The sequence below is a fragment of the Salmo salar genome, chromosome 16 (genome assembly GCF_965601325.2).
Source record: "Salmo salar chromosome 16, fSalSal1, whole genome shotgun sequence".
NCBI classification, from domain to species: Eukaryota; Metazoa; Chordata; class Actinopteri; order Salmoniformes; family Salmonidae; genus Salmo; species Salmo salar.
The window spans coordinates 44,585,718-44,602,943 of NC_138306.1; the positions used below are offsets into that span (position 1 = coordinate 44,585,718).

At 40.5% G+C, this 17,226-nt stretch overlaps 1 protein-coding gene across 2 annotated transcripts in view; it reads right to left on the reverse strand.

Annotated features, from left to right (window-relative positions):
• LOC106573897 (3',5'-cyclic-AMP phosphodiesterase 4C) overlaps positions 1-17,226 on the reverse strand; it is a 153,633-nt gene that overhangs the window by 123,072 nt on the left and 13,335 nt on the right. For both annotated transcript variants that reach the window (XM_045697294.2, XM_014149336.3), the window contains exon 2: positions 16,139-16,207. In XM_045697294.2, coding sequence (XP_045553250.2) covers positions 16,139-16,159 — 21 coding nt within the window. In that variant the 5' untranslated portion in view covers positions 16,160-16,207. The remainder of the gene's footprint in view (positions 1-16,138; positions 16,208-17,226) is intronic.

Consider the following 17,226-nt stretch of genomic DNA (forward strand, 5'->3'; position numbering starts at 1 on the left):
AAAAAGGGAAAAGCAGTTCTCCATTCGCTATTTAAGTACATAGATGACAGGTATTTTTCCCCCTGCCCCGATACAGGTGCAATAATAGTCCATTCTAAATCATAATGGCCCATTCTAAATCAAAACAAATGTCACATATATTACATATATGATTAAATCAAGAATATTCTGACGGGTGACAATATTAGCCTATCACTTGTGAATAATATATTATCACTTGTAAATGATGCCCAGCGTAAGGCAAGAGACAATGCCTTTTTTTGGGCAACTTTTTCTAAATCATTGTTGCACAACTCATGTAGCCTAGCCCATAGGCCTATATGTTTTAGTAAGGTTTGTATCACAACTAAAAAAAGTGGCCAAATAACGGCCACTGGCCGCAAAAGGCAAGGATTTTTTGAAGGTGCATTACGGCCACAAAGGGGATGCCGCCGTCAAATTCAAGGCATATCAAGTGCTTGTCAAATTGTGAATGAGTGACTGATGAATTGTGTACAGCCTGCACAAAAAAACAATGCCGAGCTCATGACTTTCAAGCAAATTAAAAAAAATCATCAATAGAGTCTCATCATTCAGCCTTACAATGTATTAAAAATCTTTAGACCCATCTAAAATAAACAATGGATTTATTGTGAAGGTGTAGACTATATTACATTAATTTATTAGACTTTTTAAATGTAGATGTTCCAAAGGTCTGCATCAGTGGCTTGTAGGCTGTGTGTGGAAGCCAGGAGCTGCTTAAATTGTTTGTTAATTAACGGTAAATTACTGTGAGACCGAAAGTTATTTGCTTGACAATCACCGGCTAACGAAATTTCGTGACCGCCACAGCCCTAAGCGGGACAATATTCCACAGGCCACAATCAACCGCCTGATCAACTCTATGTGAAGGAGAAGTCACACTGCATGAGGCAAATGGTGGTCACACTAGATACTGACTGGTTTTCTGATCCACGTCCCTACCTTTTTTTAAGGTATCTGTGACCAACAGATGTATATCTGTATTCCCAGTCATGTGAAATCCATAGATTAGGGCCTAATGAATTTGCTGATTTCCTTATATGAACTTGAACTCAGTAAAATCTTTCAAATTGTTGCATGTTGCGTTTATATTTCTGTTCAGTGTAGTTTTGACAAATAGTATGATGACATTCAGTCGCTGAGCAGTTAGAATGGATTCTCACAACAGGGCAATAACTGCAAGGGTTCAAGGTATCACCTCAACAGGAACCAGTGACTGTAATATGTAACTGTGTATACATGTTCGAAAACAATGTCAGACCATTTGGAATGGGTGAAATAAGTTCACTACAAAAAGCCTCACACAAAAACCAACTGCCAAAAACACAATTACCAGATTGACAAAGTGGACTCAGCTCCAGACATCTATTTTCTAAATGTTATTGAGTGCACCAAGCCACCAACCCAAACCATGGTCTCCTTGTGTTCTAAGGGTGTGTTCGTAAATTCCCTCTGGCTATCTACTCAGATTTCAGAGCACTCTCGTCTGAGTGTGCCACAGCGCAGAATAACTGATGAATTTACGAAAGCTCAACACTGAACATTGACTATGGCCAGTGTCAGTAAATGTCGGCAAAAAAGGGTAATTCAATTAAGTTGCCAGCAGCACAGTTACCAACGCTCTGGATAACATGAAAACAGCCTAACCAGCTCTGCTAGGGCAAGAAAAATGGTCAGAGAGGTGTTCTCTCATTTATGTGTGGAAGTAACTAGCAAGCTAGATAACTTTTGCCAGTTAGCTTGGGTGCCTGACTGCCGTTGTGAGGTGTGTGCCCTCTGAACGCTCCGAGAGCGAAGCGCTATGAATTTACGAACGGACAATCTGACAACGCTCTGAATTTCCGAATGTCCAGAGCACACTCTGAGCGCTCTCTGGCACTCCAAAGTGAATTTACGAACGCACCCTAAGGAGTGAGAATTGAGCAGCCTGAAAAGTATTGATTGCTGCCTTGTGGTTTACACCAGTGGCCTGCCATCTGTGTGAGTTTGTAGTGTACCCATTTAGAAGCAAATGTTACCTAATGTGCAATAGATCAGTTCTGTAATATCGACTAACTGCATTTTAATGGCTCAACAAAATAGGTTGGAAAAAAGCTACAAAAACAAGCAGTCAGACATAGTTTCATTATGTTGCACTCTTAGGCAACATATAAAGCAGTCTGTTGAATGTTCCACACTAAGACACTGGCGGGTCAGAAGCTAAATACGCAATTGAGGATGTCTGTGTTTTTGCTTTGTGGCCATCATCCAGGCCTGGCTGTTTCATATTGCTGTCCATGTTGTTTCATATTGACATCCACGTTTCATATTGTCGTTCATGTTTTTTCATATTACCATAGATGTTGTTTCAGATTGCTGTCCCGGTTTTTTCATATTGCCAGCCAGCGCACCACAGTATAGTAGAGCTCAGAGTAAGGAAGTCCTGTGTCACGCAGAGAGATTGATTTCCAATCCTCTTTACATTCCGTCGAGTGGGTATCGCCAGTTTACAATACCGAACAAGTTGTGAGCTTCAGAATCTCTTGTGAAACCCAAGTGACTAGACAGTTCCCAGGTTACTGGATTTGACTGAAGTGAAGTGGTCTGCCAGAGTGTACTATTCAATTTCTATTTGCTCCTGAGGATTGGTCTGGATATAGTTCTACCTGGGATTATTTTGAGCCTGGGTATTGTGGTGGCAAAATGAGTAGATACAGTGCCTTCGGAAAGTATTCAGACCCCACATTTTGTTACATTACAGCCTTATTCTTAAATGGATTAAATAAAACACATTCCTTATCAATCTACACATACTACCCCATAATGAAAAAGTGAAACAGGTTTGTATAATGTTTTTAAAATAATTACCAAAAATAAAAAACGTATTTCCATAAGTAATAAGACATTTCGCTATGAGACTCGAAACTGAGCTCAACTGCATCCTGTTTCCATTGATCATCCTTAAGATGTTTCTACAACTTGATTGGAGTCCACCTGTGTAAATTCAATTGATTGGACATGATTTGGAAAGGCACACACACCTGTCTATATAAAGGTCCCACGGTTGACACCGCATGTCTGAGCAAAAACCAAGCCATGATGTCAAAGGAATTGTCCGTAGAGCTCTAAGACAGGATAAAAATTAAAAAAGTAACCTTTATTTGACTAAGCAAGTCAGTTAAGAACAAATTCTTATTTACAATGACGGCCTACCCCGGCCAAACCCTAACCTGGACGACGCTGGGCCAACTGTGCGTCACCCTATGGGACTCCCAATCACGGCATGTTGTGATACAGCCTGGAATCGAACCAGGGTCTGTAGTGACGTCTCTAGGACTGAGATGCAGTGCCTTAGATCGCTACGCCACTCGGGAGCCCCCGAAGGTTTGTGTCGAGGGACAGATCTGGGGAAGTGTACCAAAACATTTCTGCAGCATTGAAGGTCCCCATGAACACAGTGGCCTGCATCATTCTTAAATGGAAGAAGTTTGGAACCTAAAGCTGGCCGCCCGGCTAAACAGAGCAATCGGGGGAGAAGGGCCTTGGTCAGGGAGGTGACAAAGAACCCGATGGTCACTCTGACAGAGCTCCAGAGTTCCTCTGTGGAGATGGGAGAACCTTCCAGAAGGACAACCATCTCTGCAGCACTCCACCAATCAGGACTTTATGGTAGAGTAGCCAGACGGGAGCCACTCCTCAGTAAGGCACATGACAGCCCACTTGGAGTTTGCCAAAAGGCACCTAAAGACTCTCAGACCATGAGAAACAAGATTCTCTGGTCTGATAAAACCAAGATTGAACTCTGCTGTGGGGATGTTTTCAGCGACAGGGACTAGGAGACTAGTCAGGATCGAGGGAAAGCTGAACGGAGCAAAGTACATAGAGATCCTTAATGAAAACCTGCTCCAGAGCACTCAGGACCTCAGACTGGGGCTTCAGGACAAGTCTCTGAATGTCCTTGAGTAGCCCCGCCAGAGCCCAGACTTGAACCTGATCGAAAATCTCTGGAGAGACCTGAAAATAGCTGTGCAGTGACACTCCCCATCCAACCTCACAGAGCTTGAGAGGATCTGCAGAGAGAAAATGGGAGAAACTGCCCAAATACAGGTGTGACAAGCTTGTAACATCATACCCAAGAAGACGAGGCTGTAATCGCTGCCAAAGTACTGAGTAAAGGGTCTGAATACTTATGTAAATGTAATATTTCAGTTTATTGTTAATACATTTGCAAACATTTCTAAAAACGTGTTTTTGCTTTGTCATTATGGGGTATTGTGTGTAGATTGATGAGGGAAAAAAACTATTTAATCCATTTTAGAATAAGGCTGTAAACGTAACAAAATGTGGAAAAAGTCAAGGGGTCTGAATACTTTCCGAATGCACTGTATATGAGTAGATAATTCTAACTCAGTATATTCTTGTTATGGGTAGATTTGAGCTTGGTTGCAATTAAAATGAATAACAGTTGTGTTATTGAAAGAAAGAGAATGTTGTGAATACAAAGCTTTCCTAATAGAATTTGATTAGAAGTAATGGGTAATTGGCACACACATACACAATTCTGTTAAATTGTACTGAGGGATTGGGATTCCAGTTATTGTAATTAATATTTAATTAGACGAATCATTTAATGTTCAAGTACCCTGTCTGAGGAGGACAAAAGCTTTTGGCTGTACAACATCAAGATAGCTGTTTTATTATAATTAGAGTTCTTGAGATTGAAGGTCCTATTACATTAAACCAAAAATAATTATCTTCTATCCTTCATCCATCTTAAACATTTGTCTTGCACGCCCCTTCCTTATGAGTTCAAGGCAATAATAAGTACAAATAAAGCAGAAATAATCTCTTGTACTTCTCCAGTTGTAAACAAGAATACAGCGGCACACTTCAACCCTCTCAAATTAACACTACTGATGAGGAGTGACTGGGTTTTTATTCAAAACAAAAAACTGAGAATAGGCATTGGTCTGAACCCGAAAAATTAAGAAAATTCACAAGCACCACAATGTGTTACATGTGCAAAGCACCACAATGCCTATTCCACCCATGCTCTACCAAGGGTTTCCAGCACACAGCTTTGACCTAATACAGTTGCTATGTTGGTATTGTACTTCAAACTATGTGTAGGCAGGTGGCTTATGATTCAAACTTTCTCAAACTTTCTTAATACTCTTAGATGAGGTGCTTGCACAATAAATGTGATTTGTACCACATAGAAGGTAAAGTATTGGATACTTCACACACACACCACAGTAAGATATTAGGCCACCTTTTCATACTTTTTTTTAAAATTAAATGAATGCAAGCGTTTGCTTTTATACTTACAATACCATATGGCTTGATTGAGCGGTTTTGTCTTGTAATAAATGTGGTGCATGCCTGTATTTCCTTAAACCTTTATTTTAGCAAAACATGTCATTGAAAAAAATGGATCATAATAAACAACCTTTTTTGGTAAGTAGGTGCCCACATAACAACAAGTGGTGGTTTATTGGACACAGCAGCTCAGATAGATAGAGCCTGTCTGCATTCCTGATTTCTGTAACTGTTAGCTTACCTGTGTAATATAGAATAAAGCTCAGAACCACTTGTGTTTCAAACATGGTCATGTTTTATCAATTGCTGTGCTGATAGATGGACAGTTCATTACCTCTGACAAAATAACATGTAGCTTAAAGTTGTTTGTACTTGTATTTATTTTTGCAATAAAGACGGCAACGCAACAGTAATACACATTTATAATAGGCCTGTTTTTTACAACGGAAGGTGATTATCCAAGATAATTATATTACATTAGATTTAAGCAAAAGGCCCGAGGGGGTGCGGTATATGGCCAATATACCACATCTAAGGGCTGTTTAAACGTCCCACCTGGCCAACATCCGGTGAAATTGCAGAGCACGAAATTCAAACAACAATATTACAAATATTTAACTTTCATAAAATCACAAGTGTAATACATCACAATAAAGCTTAACTTCTTGTTAGTCCAGCCGCTGTGTCAGATTTCAAAAAGGCTTTACGCGAAAGCATACCATGCGATTATCTGATGACAGCGTCCTGCATACAAACACATGAAAAACATATTTCAACCAGGCAGGTGCAACACGAAAGTCAGAAATAGCGATATAGAAAATGCCTTACCTTTGATGATCTTCTTCTGTTGGCACTCCAAAAGGTCCCAGTTACATCACAAATGTTCCTTTTGTTCGATAATGTCCTTCTTTATATCCATAAAAACTCAGTTTAGCTGGCGCGCTTCAGTCAATAATCCACCCAGTTTCCCTCCATCAAAATGCATACAAAATTAATCCCAAACGTTACTAATAAACTTTTCCAAACAAGTCAAACAACGTTTATAATCAAACCTTAGGTACCCTAATATGTAAATAAACGATCAAATTTAAGACGGAAAATCGTTAGTCTTTACCGGAGAAAAATACCAAAGAACGCGCTCTCTTCCACGCGCTTGGAAACACTACAGCCAAAATGGGAGCCACCTAGAAAAACTACAATTTCTGGCTCATTTTTCCAAAAACCAGCTTGAAACTCTTTCTAAAAACTGACCTCTAGTGGAAGCCCTAGGAACTGCAATCTGGGAGGACTTGGCCTTATAATAAAAGTGATAGCTATTCAATTAATTATTTTTGGGGGATGGTTTGTCCTCGGGTTTTCGCCTACCATATCAGTTCTGTTATACTCAGACATAATTTTAACAGTTTTAGAAACTTTAGAGTGTTTTCTATCCATATCTACCAATTATATGCATATCCTAGCTTCTGGGCCTGAGTAACAGGCAGTTTACTTTGGGCACGATTTTCATCCAGACGTGAAAATACTGCCCCCTACCCAAGAGAGGTTAACATCTTGATCTTGTTCAGCATTAACCACTCCAAATATGACATGATTCCATATTTGTATCAGTTTGAATCACTTTCAAAATGGGGAACTTTTATTTTTAAGGTGAACCCGTAAATTCCACTATTGTGGCTAATCGTGTGGTGTTAGGACAACAATCTCTCCCTCAACGTGATCAAGACAAAGGAGATGATTGTGGACTACAGGAAAAAGAGGACCGAGCACGCCCCCATTCTCATCGACGGGGCTGTAGTGGAGCAGGTTGAGTGCTTCAAGTTCCTTAGTGTCCACATCACCAACAAACTAACATAGTCCAAGCACATCAAGACAGTCGTGAAGAGGGCACGACAAAACCTATTCCCCCTCAGGAGACTGAAAAGATTTGGCATGGGTCCTCAAAAGGTTCTACAGCTGCACCATCGAGAGCATCCTGATGGGTTGCATCACTGCCTGGTATGACAACTGTAGTGCCTTGTGGTTGGAGGCCGAGCAGAGGGTAGTGCATACGGCCCAGTACATCACCGGGGCCAAGCTTCCTGCCATCCAGGACCTCTATACCAGGCGGTGTCAGAGGAAGGCCCTAAAAATTGTCAAAGACTCCAGCCACCCTAATCATATTCGGTTCTCTCTGCTACCGCACGGCAAGTGGTACCGGAGTGCCAAGTCTAGGTCCAAGAGGCTTCTAAACAGCTTCTACCCCCAAGCCATAAGACTCCTGAACATCTAATCAAATGGCTACATCAAATGACTACTTACCACTGCTGCAACTCTGTTATTATCTATGCACAGTCACTTTAATAACTCTACCAACTAACCGGTGCCCCCACACATTGACTCTGTACCGCTACCCCCCTGTATATAGTCTCACTATTGTTATTTTACTGCTGCTCTTTATTTACGCCTTACTTTTATTTCTTATTCATATTTTTTTATTTGAACTGCATTGTTTCTCGTAAGTAAGCATTTCACTGTAAGGTCTACACTTGTTGTATTTGGCTCATGTGACTAATAACATTTTATTTTAATGGTTATTGTGGCTAGCGTCGCACAGGTGTGGATGGCAGAGTTGTACGTTTGGTACTGTTTATCAGCACACGTGGACTAAAATGACAAGACAGGAGAAGGAGCATACCGTATCCACATGTACAGTTGTGGCCGAAAGTTGAGAATGACAAATATTAATTTCTACAAAGTTTGCTGCTTCAGTGTCTTTAGATATTTTTGTCAGATGTTACTATGGAATACTTAAGTATAACTACAAGCATTTCATAAGTGTCAAAGTCTTATTGACAATTACATGAAGTTGATACAAAGAGTCAATATTTGCAGTGTTGACCCTTCTTTTTCAAAACCTCTGCAATCCGCACTGGCATGCTGTCAATTAACTTCTGGCCACATCCTGACTGATGGCAGCCCATTCTTGCATAATCAATGCTTGGAGTGTCAGAATTTGTGGGGTTTTGTTTGTCCATCCGCCTCTTGAGGATTGACCACAAGTTCTCAATGGGATTAAGATCTGGGGAGTTTCCTGGCCATGGACCCAAAATATCGATGTTTAGTTCCACGAGCCACTTAGCTATCACTTTTGCCTTATGGCAAGGTGCTCCATCATGCTGGAAAGGCATTGTTCGTCACCAAACTGTTCCTGGATGGTTGGGAGAAGTTGCTCTCAGAGGATGTGTTGGTACGATTCTTTATTCATGGCTGTGTTCTTAGGCAAAATTGTGAGTGAGCCCACTCCCTTGGCCGAGAAGCAACCCCACACATGAATAGTCTCAGGATGCTTTACTGTTGGCATGACACAGGACTGATGCTAGCGCTCCCCTTGTCTTCTCCGGACAAGCTTTTTTCCGGATGACCCAAACAATCGGAAAGGGGATTCATCAGAGAAAATGACTTTACCCCAGTCCTCAGCAGTCCAATCCCTGTGTACCTTTTACAGAATATCAGTCTGTCCCTGATGTTTTTCCTGGAGAGAAGTGGCTTCTTCGCTGCCCTTCTTGACACCAGGCCATCCTCCAAAAGTATTCACCTCACTGTGCGTGCAGATGCACTCACACCTGCCTGCTGCCATTTCTGAGCAAGCTCTGTACTGTTGTTGCCCCGATCCCGCAGCTGAATCAACTTTAGGAGACGGTCCTGGCGCTTGCTGGACTTTCTTGGGCGCCCTGAAGCCTTCTTCACAACAATTGAACCGCTCTTCTTGAAGTTCTTAATGATCCGATAAATGGTTGATTTAGGTGCAATCTTACTGGCAGCAATATCCTTGCCTGTGAAGCCCTTTTTGTGCAAAGCAATGATGACCGCACGTGTTTCCTTGCAGTAACCATGGTTGACAGAGGAAGAACAATGATTCCAAGCACCACCCTCCTTTTGAAGCTTCCAGTCTGTTATTCGAACTCAATCAGCATGACAGAGTGATCTTCAGCCTTGTCCTCGTCAACACTCACACCTGTGTTAACGAGAGAATCACTGACATGATGTCAGCTGGTCCTTTTGTGGCAGGGCTGAAATGCAGTGGAAATATTTTTTGGGGGGATTCAGTTCATTTGCATGGCAAAGAGGGACTTTGCAATTAATTGCAATTCACCTGATCACTCTTCATAACATTCTGGAGTATATGCAAATTGCCATCATACAAACTGAGGCAGCAGACTTTGTGAAAATGTATATTTGTGTCATTCTCAAAACCTTTGGCCACGACTGTACGGTGTCCCAAGTGTCGGTCGGTCGGAACCGATACCAGCACCATGCAGGTCCCCTAAACAGGGGACTCTACATCTAAGAGGTTTCAGTCACTCAAGAGTGATTGCACATTTATTTCTCTTGCTTGGTGAAAATATAGTCTAAAACAGTTGATCAAGTTAGCAAGAATTTTCTTTTGACTGCATGCTGCTGGCTGGCTGGGCTGGTTGCAACCTGATCTCATAGCATTTCGTATTATTCTGTACGTAAATCCGTAAATAAACCATTTAGTATGTTATGTTTCGTATGGTATGCATTAATTTGTGGTTGTCCATAATCCATTTCAAATTATATTTACATGACATCTTACAAATTGCAATCCGTATGATCTAAGCCACCGGAGCCAGAAAGGGAGGTCAGTACAGGTGCATCAAAGCTTGGACCGAGAGACTCAAAAACACTTTCTATCTCAAGGCCATCGGACTGTTAAATAGCAATCACTAGCGGCCTCCAGATTCAGAAACAACATCATATAATTAATTAAAAGTGCTATAGCTACACATTTAAAGTGAAATATGCTGTATACTCGACGGACAAACAGACTATCTGTTTTGATGTTCTTTTGAATAAGTATTTTTCCCTTTGTCCAGCTGCTGCGACTGAGTTTTGAGTGAAGGGGATGAGTACTGTCCTGTAAAGTTTTAGGAAGATGAGTTGTGTGCACAGGTTGGTGGCTGATTCTTGATCTATACCAGTTATCCTTCCCGCCGTCTTAATTAAGTGTTGAAGTTTGACTTGGTCTTGCACTCGCATGTTTACAAACATGAATATCAGACTAAAGGACAGCACACTCTGCAGGGCCGATTTATAGAACATTTGTAAGATATGGTGGTGGACATTAAAACGGTTCAGTTTGTGTTTTAAAAAACCCCATCAATTTCCATCTCTTTTGTTTTCTTAACATTTATTTGTTGAAAGTTTGTCAAAACCTTGAAGAGAGGCTTGGTCTGGGTGAAGGAAACCCAAAACAGTGTCATATGCATATTTGAAGAATTTGTGGGCCGAGTCAGAGGCTTGACAATTGTTTGTGAACAGTGTGTACAGTATCGGTGAAAGTACGCAACCTTGAGGGGCTCTTGTATTCACCATTCCAGATGTAGAGATGGTGGAGTTAAACTTCACTTGTTGAATACGGTTCACAAGGAAACTATTAATCCACGTGATCAGTAGAGAGTTGACATCCAAATTCACCAGCTTATCCACCAGTAGATGGGTAGGATGATGTTAAACTCGCTACTGAAGTCAATGAATACAATTTTTCTAGGCTATTTGCCTTTTCTAAATGTTCGTAGATGTTGTTCAGAATGACCAGTAACTCAATATACAACAGCCCTGGAGGCATGGTAGGCCAATTGGTTTGGATCTAATTGGGATGAGACCAGAGAGAATGTTTTATTATTTTTTCAAAACATTTCATTAGGTACAGATGTCAGGGCTACAGGGCATAAGTCGTTATTTTCTTTTGGCCTGTTGTTTTTAGGTACTGGGACATTCAGCGACTGCTTCCATAAGTCTGGAACTATCCCACTGTTCAGTGATAGCTGGAACAGCTTCTGGAACGGTAATGCGAGCTGGTATGCGCATGCCTGAAGTGCCTTGCTGCTGACGCCGTCTGGACCATATGAATTGTGTGTTGACACGTACCCTGCCCCGAACTTAGTCACTGTCACTTGCCGGCTACCACCCAGTTACTCAACCATGCAGCTTAGAGCCTGCTGCCCTATTTACATAGACATGGAACACTAGTCACTTGAATAATGTTGTTGTTTTCTTACTGTACTCTAGTTAAGGCCATCCTATTCAACTATTGCTGTACATATTCTATTATATCTTACGTTTTCTTCAGATATACTACATATTCTATCCACATAATGTCCATAATGTCTATACATCCCATATATACAGTACCAGTCAAAAGTTGACACACCTACTCATTCCAGGGTTTTCTTTATTTTTACTATTTTCTACATTGTAGAATAATAGTGAAGACATCAAAACTATGATCAGCTACATTTATGCCTTTACTAGACTATGGGGATATTTTATATATGAATGCTTCCGCTCAGTGTTTGAGATCAATTGACACTCTTTACCATGGCACTTTGAGATTTATTTTAAACTGCAAAACCCTTACGCACCACTGCACTTTGTATACCAGGGTTGGCTGGCCTTCTCTAGTCACTCGTAGGCTCAGTCACTGGTATACTTTTATTTACAAAGCCATTTTGGGTTTACTACCTTTTTATTTGGGCATTTTTATTGTTCAGAAATGTGGTGGGTACTCTCTTCGTTCGCAGGACTTTATCCTGCTAACTGTTCCAAATGTCCGAACTGAATTTGGTAAAAGGGCTTTTATGTACTCTGCTCCATCGTCTTGGAACGCCTTACAAAATACTGTTAAACTGGAAGAACTTGTCCCGATTGGTATTTTTAAATCACTGATGAATGATCTTGAGTCTGATTCCCTGACCTGTCAATGTTTTTAATTTGCTGTTTTTGATTTTGTTATACTCTTGTGAATTCTATGGTTTTTACTAGATTACTTGTAGTTTTTCATGTTGTTTGTCTGTAATTTTTGTAATGACTTGGTGCTGCCTATCTTGGCCAGGACGCTCTTGAAAAAGAGATTTTAAATCTCAATGAGCCCTTGCTGGTTAAATAAAGTTTAAAAAATAAAATGAAATAACACATACGGAAACATGTAGTAACCCAAAAAAAGTATTAAAACAAAGCAAATTATATTTTATATTTGAGATTCTTCAAAGTAGCCACCCTTTACCTTAATGACATCTTGGACACTCTTGGCATTTACTCAACCAGCTTCATGAGGAAGTCACCTGGAATGCAATTCAATTAACAGTTGTGCCTTTTTAGAAGTTAATTTATGGAATTTCTTTCCTTTTTAATGCGTTTGAGCAAATCAGTTGTGTTGTGACAAGGTAGGGGTGTTATAGAGAAGATAGGGCTATTTGCTAAAAGACCAAGTCCATATTATGGCAAGAACAGCTCAAATAAGCAAAGAGAACTTACAGTGCATCATTACTAAGACATGAAGGTCAGTCAATCCGGAAATTTCAAGAACTTTGTAAGTTTCTTCAAGTGCAGTCACAAAAACCATCAAGCGCTATGATGAAAACTGTCTCTCATGAGGACCGCCACAGGACAGGAAGACCCAGAGTTCCCTCTGCTGCAGAGGATAAGTTCATTAGAATAACTGCACCTCAGATTGCAGCCCAAATAAATGCTTCACAGAGTTCAAATAGCAGACACATCTCAACGTCGAGTATTCAGTGGAGAATGTGTGAATCAGGCCTTCATGGTCAAATTGCTGCAAAGAAACCATTACTAAAGGACACAAATAAGAAGAAGAGACTTGCTTGGGCTAAGAAACATGAGCAATGGACATTAGACCGGTGTGTCCCTTGAGCGATACGCCATCCCGTCTGTTTCGCGCTGAGTGGGACTATCATTTGTTTTTCAACATGACAATGACCCAACACACCTCCAGGCTGTGTAAGGGCCATTTGACCAAAAAGGAGAGTGATGGAGTGCTGCATCAGATGACCTGGCCTCCACAATCACCCAAACTCAACCCAATTGAGATGGTTTGGGATCAGTTGGACCGCAGAGTGAAGAAAAAGCAGCCAACAAGTGCTCAGCATATGTGGGAACTCCTTCCAAGACTGTTGGAAAAGCATTTCAGGTGATGCTGGTTGAGAGAATGCCAAGAGTGTGCAAAGCTGTCATCAAGGCTATTTGAAGAATCTCAAATATAAAACACTTTTTTGGTTACTACATGATTCCATGTATGTTATTTCATTGTTTTGATGTCTTCCCTATTATTCTACAATGTAAAAATTGTAAAAAGAAAGAAAAACCCTTGAATGAGTAGGTGTTCTAAAACTTTTGACCGGTAGCAAGCATGCGCACACACACAGCTAGCTTTCCTCGCTTGTTGGTTTGCTACCTAGCCAACGTTAGCTCTCATGTGACTGGTATAACGTTACGTTAGCTAGCTAATCAAAATATCTGTTTGCATTTGTTGATTAACCTCAGCATGAATAACACCATATAGCTAGCTATATACAGTAGCCTAGGTTTGTTCGCATACACTTCTTATGACTGGCAGTGGCAGCATGGTGCAAGCAGCTGTGTTGTTGCCGAGCAGTCAACCCCATGTTATAACTGAGTTTCGGTTAAAAACTATGTTAGCATGGTCAGAAATGCTACAAAAAGGAAGCACATCGTTGGTTCTTAACAGACATAGATTAGAATGTGAACGCGATAAAATATAAATGGAATAAAATCTGTTGCACCTACAAATTTTGTCAATCCAGCATTTTTTTAAGTCCAATGGGCACTTTATGGACGCTATAGTCTCTTTTTAACCTGACGTCTAGATTTAGGTAGGTCAGCGCAATAAATACTCTTAAACATAAATTGCTAATGACCCTGTTAAAAAAAAAAAACTGGTATGGGGTTGTCGGTAACGGCCGGACGGCCATGATGAGAGTCAGGGAGTGTGTTGTTCACCTTCAATCAAGTTAATTTGCACATTTCCATAGAGATTGGTGTCATATTGGCTTAGATATGACGGTAGGGAGATTTGAATTTAACATTGAGCTTCAATCAATGCATATATATTGCGGGGGCAATAATAAGATCATGGTTCAGGGTAATGGAGGACACCATATGCTTCACTGTATGCCATTCTCTGTTCTTGGTACAGTGCATGTTTTTGGCTCTGATAGGGAAGTACAGACAGTGAGACTTCCCTTGATGTGCCGTGGCTTTGTGACAGCAGAGAGACTTTAAACCATGTGGGCCCACTGGGAGGTGCTATGCACAGAGTGGCACTGAGGACTGACTGTGCACCCATCTGCCCTGTAATGTACAAACAATACACACGTACACACCCTCAATAAGACACACATGCACACCCACACATAGTGTTGTCACTTAGGAAGTAAGGAAGCACAGGAAACCAAAACATGAAGAGGACTGAATTTCACCCAGAGTCACATGTTTATTTTGCAAGCTATAGGTTTTAACAGGACTATAGAGTTTAGTCTGCTTTGTATTTTTTTTAACTAGTAAAATATGGTATTGTGATACTGGTATCGTAACAACACTACGGCCGCCCACACGCAAAAAGAGAGAGGTTGAGACCGAGATAGGCTGAGAGTCAAATAACCAACATCCACCCCATTTATTATCAAAACCAAACATTGCACCCCCTTAAAGCAAAGTCGTTGACTTTATTAGGTTGTTTTCCCCCAGCTGAATTTCTGTTGACATTACCACAGGGAGTAATCGAATGTGAAACTGACTTTTTATTCAGAAAATAAATATTGATTCATAAAGTCATCACACGTTACGAGAGATAAGATCAACTGTGGGCTCCACAATAATTACCTACAGCCACTAGGGAGGTTGATAAGAACCATTTGCTTACCGTAATGATCAGAAGGATGCAAGCACCTTCACCTGCATTTGTAACCACTGCTGCATTCTGAGGGTAGCTATGTTTTGAATGGCAGGATTTACATACAGTGCCTTGAGAAAGTATTCATACCTCTTCACTTATTCCACATTTTGTTGTGTTACAGCCTGAATTCAAAATGTATTCAATTGATTTTCTCTCACCCATCTACACACAATACCCCATAATAACAAAGTGAACATTTATATAAAAAAATAAAATTAATTTAATTTAATCCATTTTAAATTCAGGCTGTTACAACAAAATAGGTAAAATAAGTCAAGGGGTGTGAATACTTTCTAAAGGCACTGTAAATTATCATATACTGTTGCTATTTTAAGTGTGTGTTTGTATCACTCTTTCTTACAGCTCCACCTCCTGGGGAAATCAGCAGGAGGTCCCTTGACTAAATGTCATAATCAAAATAATTGATTCCATTAGCGGGAATGGAAAAACATGAGCTGTGGCGTCAAGAGGGCTCATCAGTGTTACATGTGCAAACACCATTATTTACTTATGGAAATTCAACACTTAATGAATTCAACCTAATTAATTCACAGCTCTCATCTTCTCTTTTCCATTCAATTATGCGAGCATGAATAGAATAACTTAATTTTCCTCCATGGGAGGACACAATCCTCCTCGACACCTCAAAGATGACATAAGAGCCATTGACTCTCGTGAAATCATTTCACCCTGCACCCCAGAGGTTCAGAGGGCTGTTTGTGCGCGTGGTTTGGGACCGCAGAGCCCTGTGTCACGAGTGAGGAATGCCCTGGAGGCACAGATAAGGCTTTATGACAGAGTGGCCTTTCATGTCCACCCATAATCACAAATCGTACACATACTTGAGCAAGACTTTCGACGAAGATGGTAATGCATTAACACATAGACAATTCACAGCCAGTGATGCAATAAAGAGCAAACAGCACAATCGGCAGTGATTCATGCTTATCGCCCAAGATTACCGCACAAGGAACCGCTCAGGGCGATAAGGTAGGGAAGAGGAGGGGTGTGATGGGAGGGAATGCAGCTTTGACTCATAATTACCTCTGTCGACAGCCGAGCCATTGACGCAGAAGCTCTGGGACACCTTCACCCGGTGTGGTAGGACTGCAGCTGAGGGAGGCAAACAGAGTTGGGTTGCGATACCTTGTCATAAATGTTCTAGTCCCATCTTTCATGCTTTAGTTATACAGAAACAAAAGAAAATACATATATTATAAAAGTGCAGAATATCTTTATTCCTCAAGAACCTCAACATACCTCATGAAAAAAAGTTGAATATTCTCTTTCAATAGGGCCTATGTGGCTTGTTTCCATAGCAGTGAATGATAATAATAATGTCTATGATTCATGATATGCGTTGATTTGATTGCTCCTTGGAATGTGAGTCAATATGTTATCCTGTAAATATTGTCCATGATTCATAATATGCATTGATTTGATTGCTCCTTGGAATATGAGTCAATATGACAACCTGCAAATCCCATGTGGCTTGTGTGGTTTGGCGGTTACAGCCGCTGACCCCGGAACACATGTATGCCAGAGTTCGGTATGGGTTCAAATCCAGCCCACTGACCTTTGACTCACCCTCCCAGGTCTTTCCAACATTTTATTATCTTTTCAATAAAGCAAAAAAAAAAAAAATGCAAAAAAATGGGACTGCCCCACTTCTTAAAAAAATACATATATACAATGTGAATTCAAAACGCAGACCAACTTATTGCAAGACATCTAGGCCTATCTATTTTGAAGGTCTGTGTTTGTCTTTTAAATAATACAATACAGTTAATGCCTAATACTGAACTAGGGAAGGGCATTTGACATTTTTTTGACTGTTCCAGTACTCGCATGATTTATTTCCGAGTACTCAAAACATATATATATATATATATATATATATATATTTTTTTTTTTTTTAACAACACAAAAAGGTCCACACGCACTGGAAAAAAATAAGTGCACATTTATCTATAGGCCTATACCAAGAGTGAGCAACAATGCCTAATTTATCATAGCATTACAGATAACAAACTGGCCACTGAGTGTATATGAGGAAATTTAGCAATTAGGATTTGTTAGGGACACCATCCCGTTCACAAAAATGGTTTGCTCCTCCAGACAGTGAGTCACGT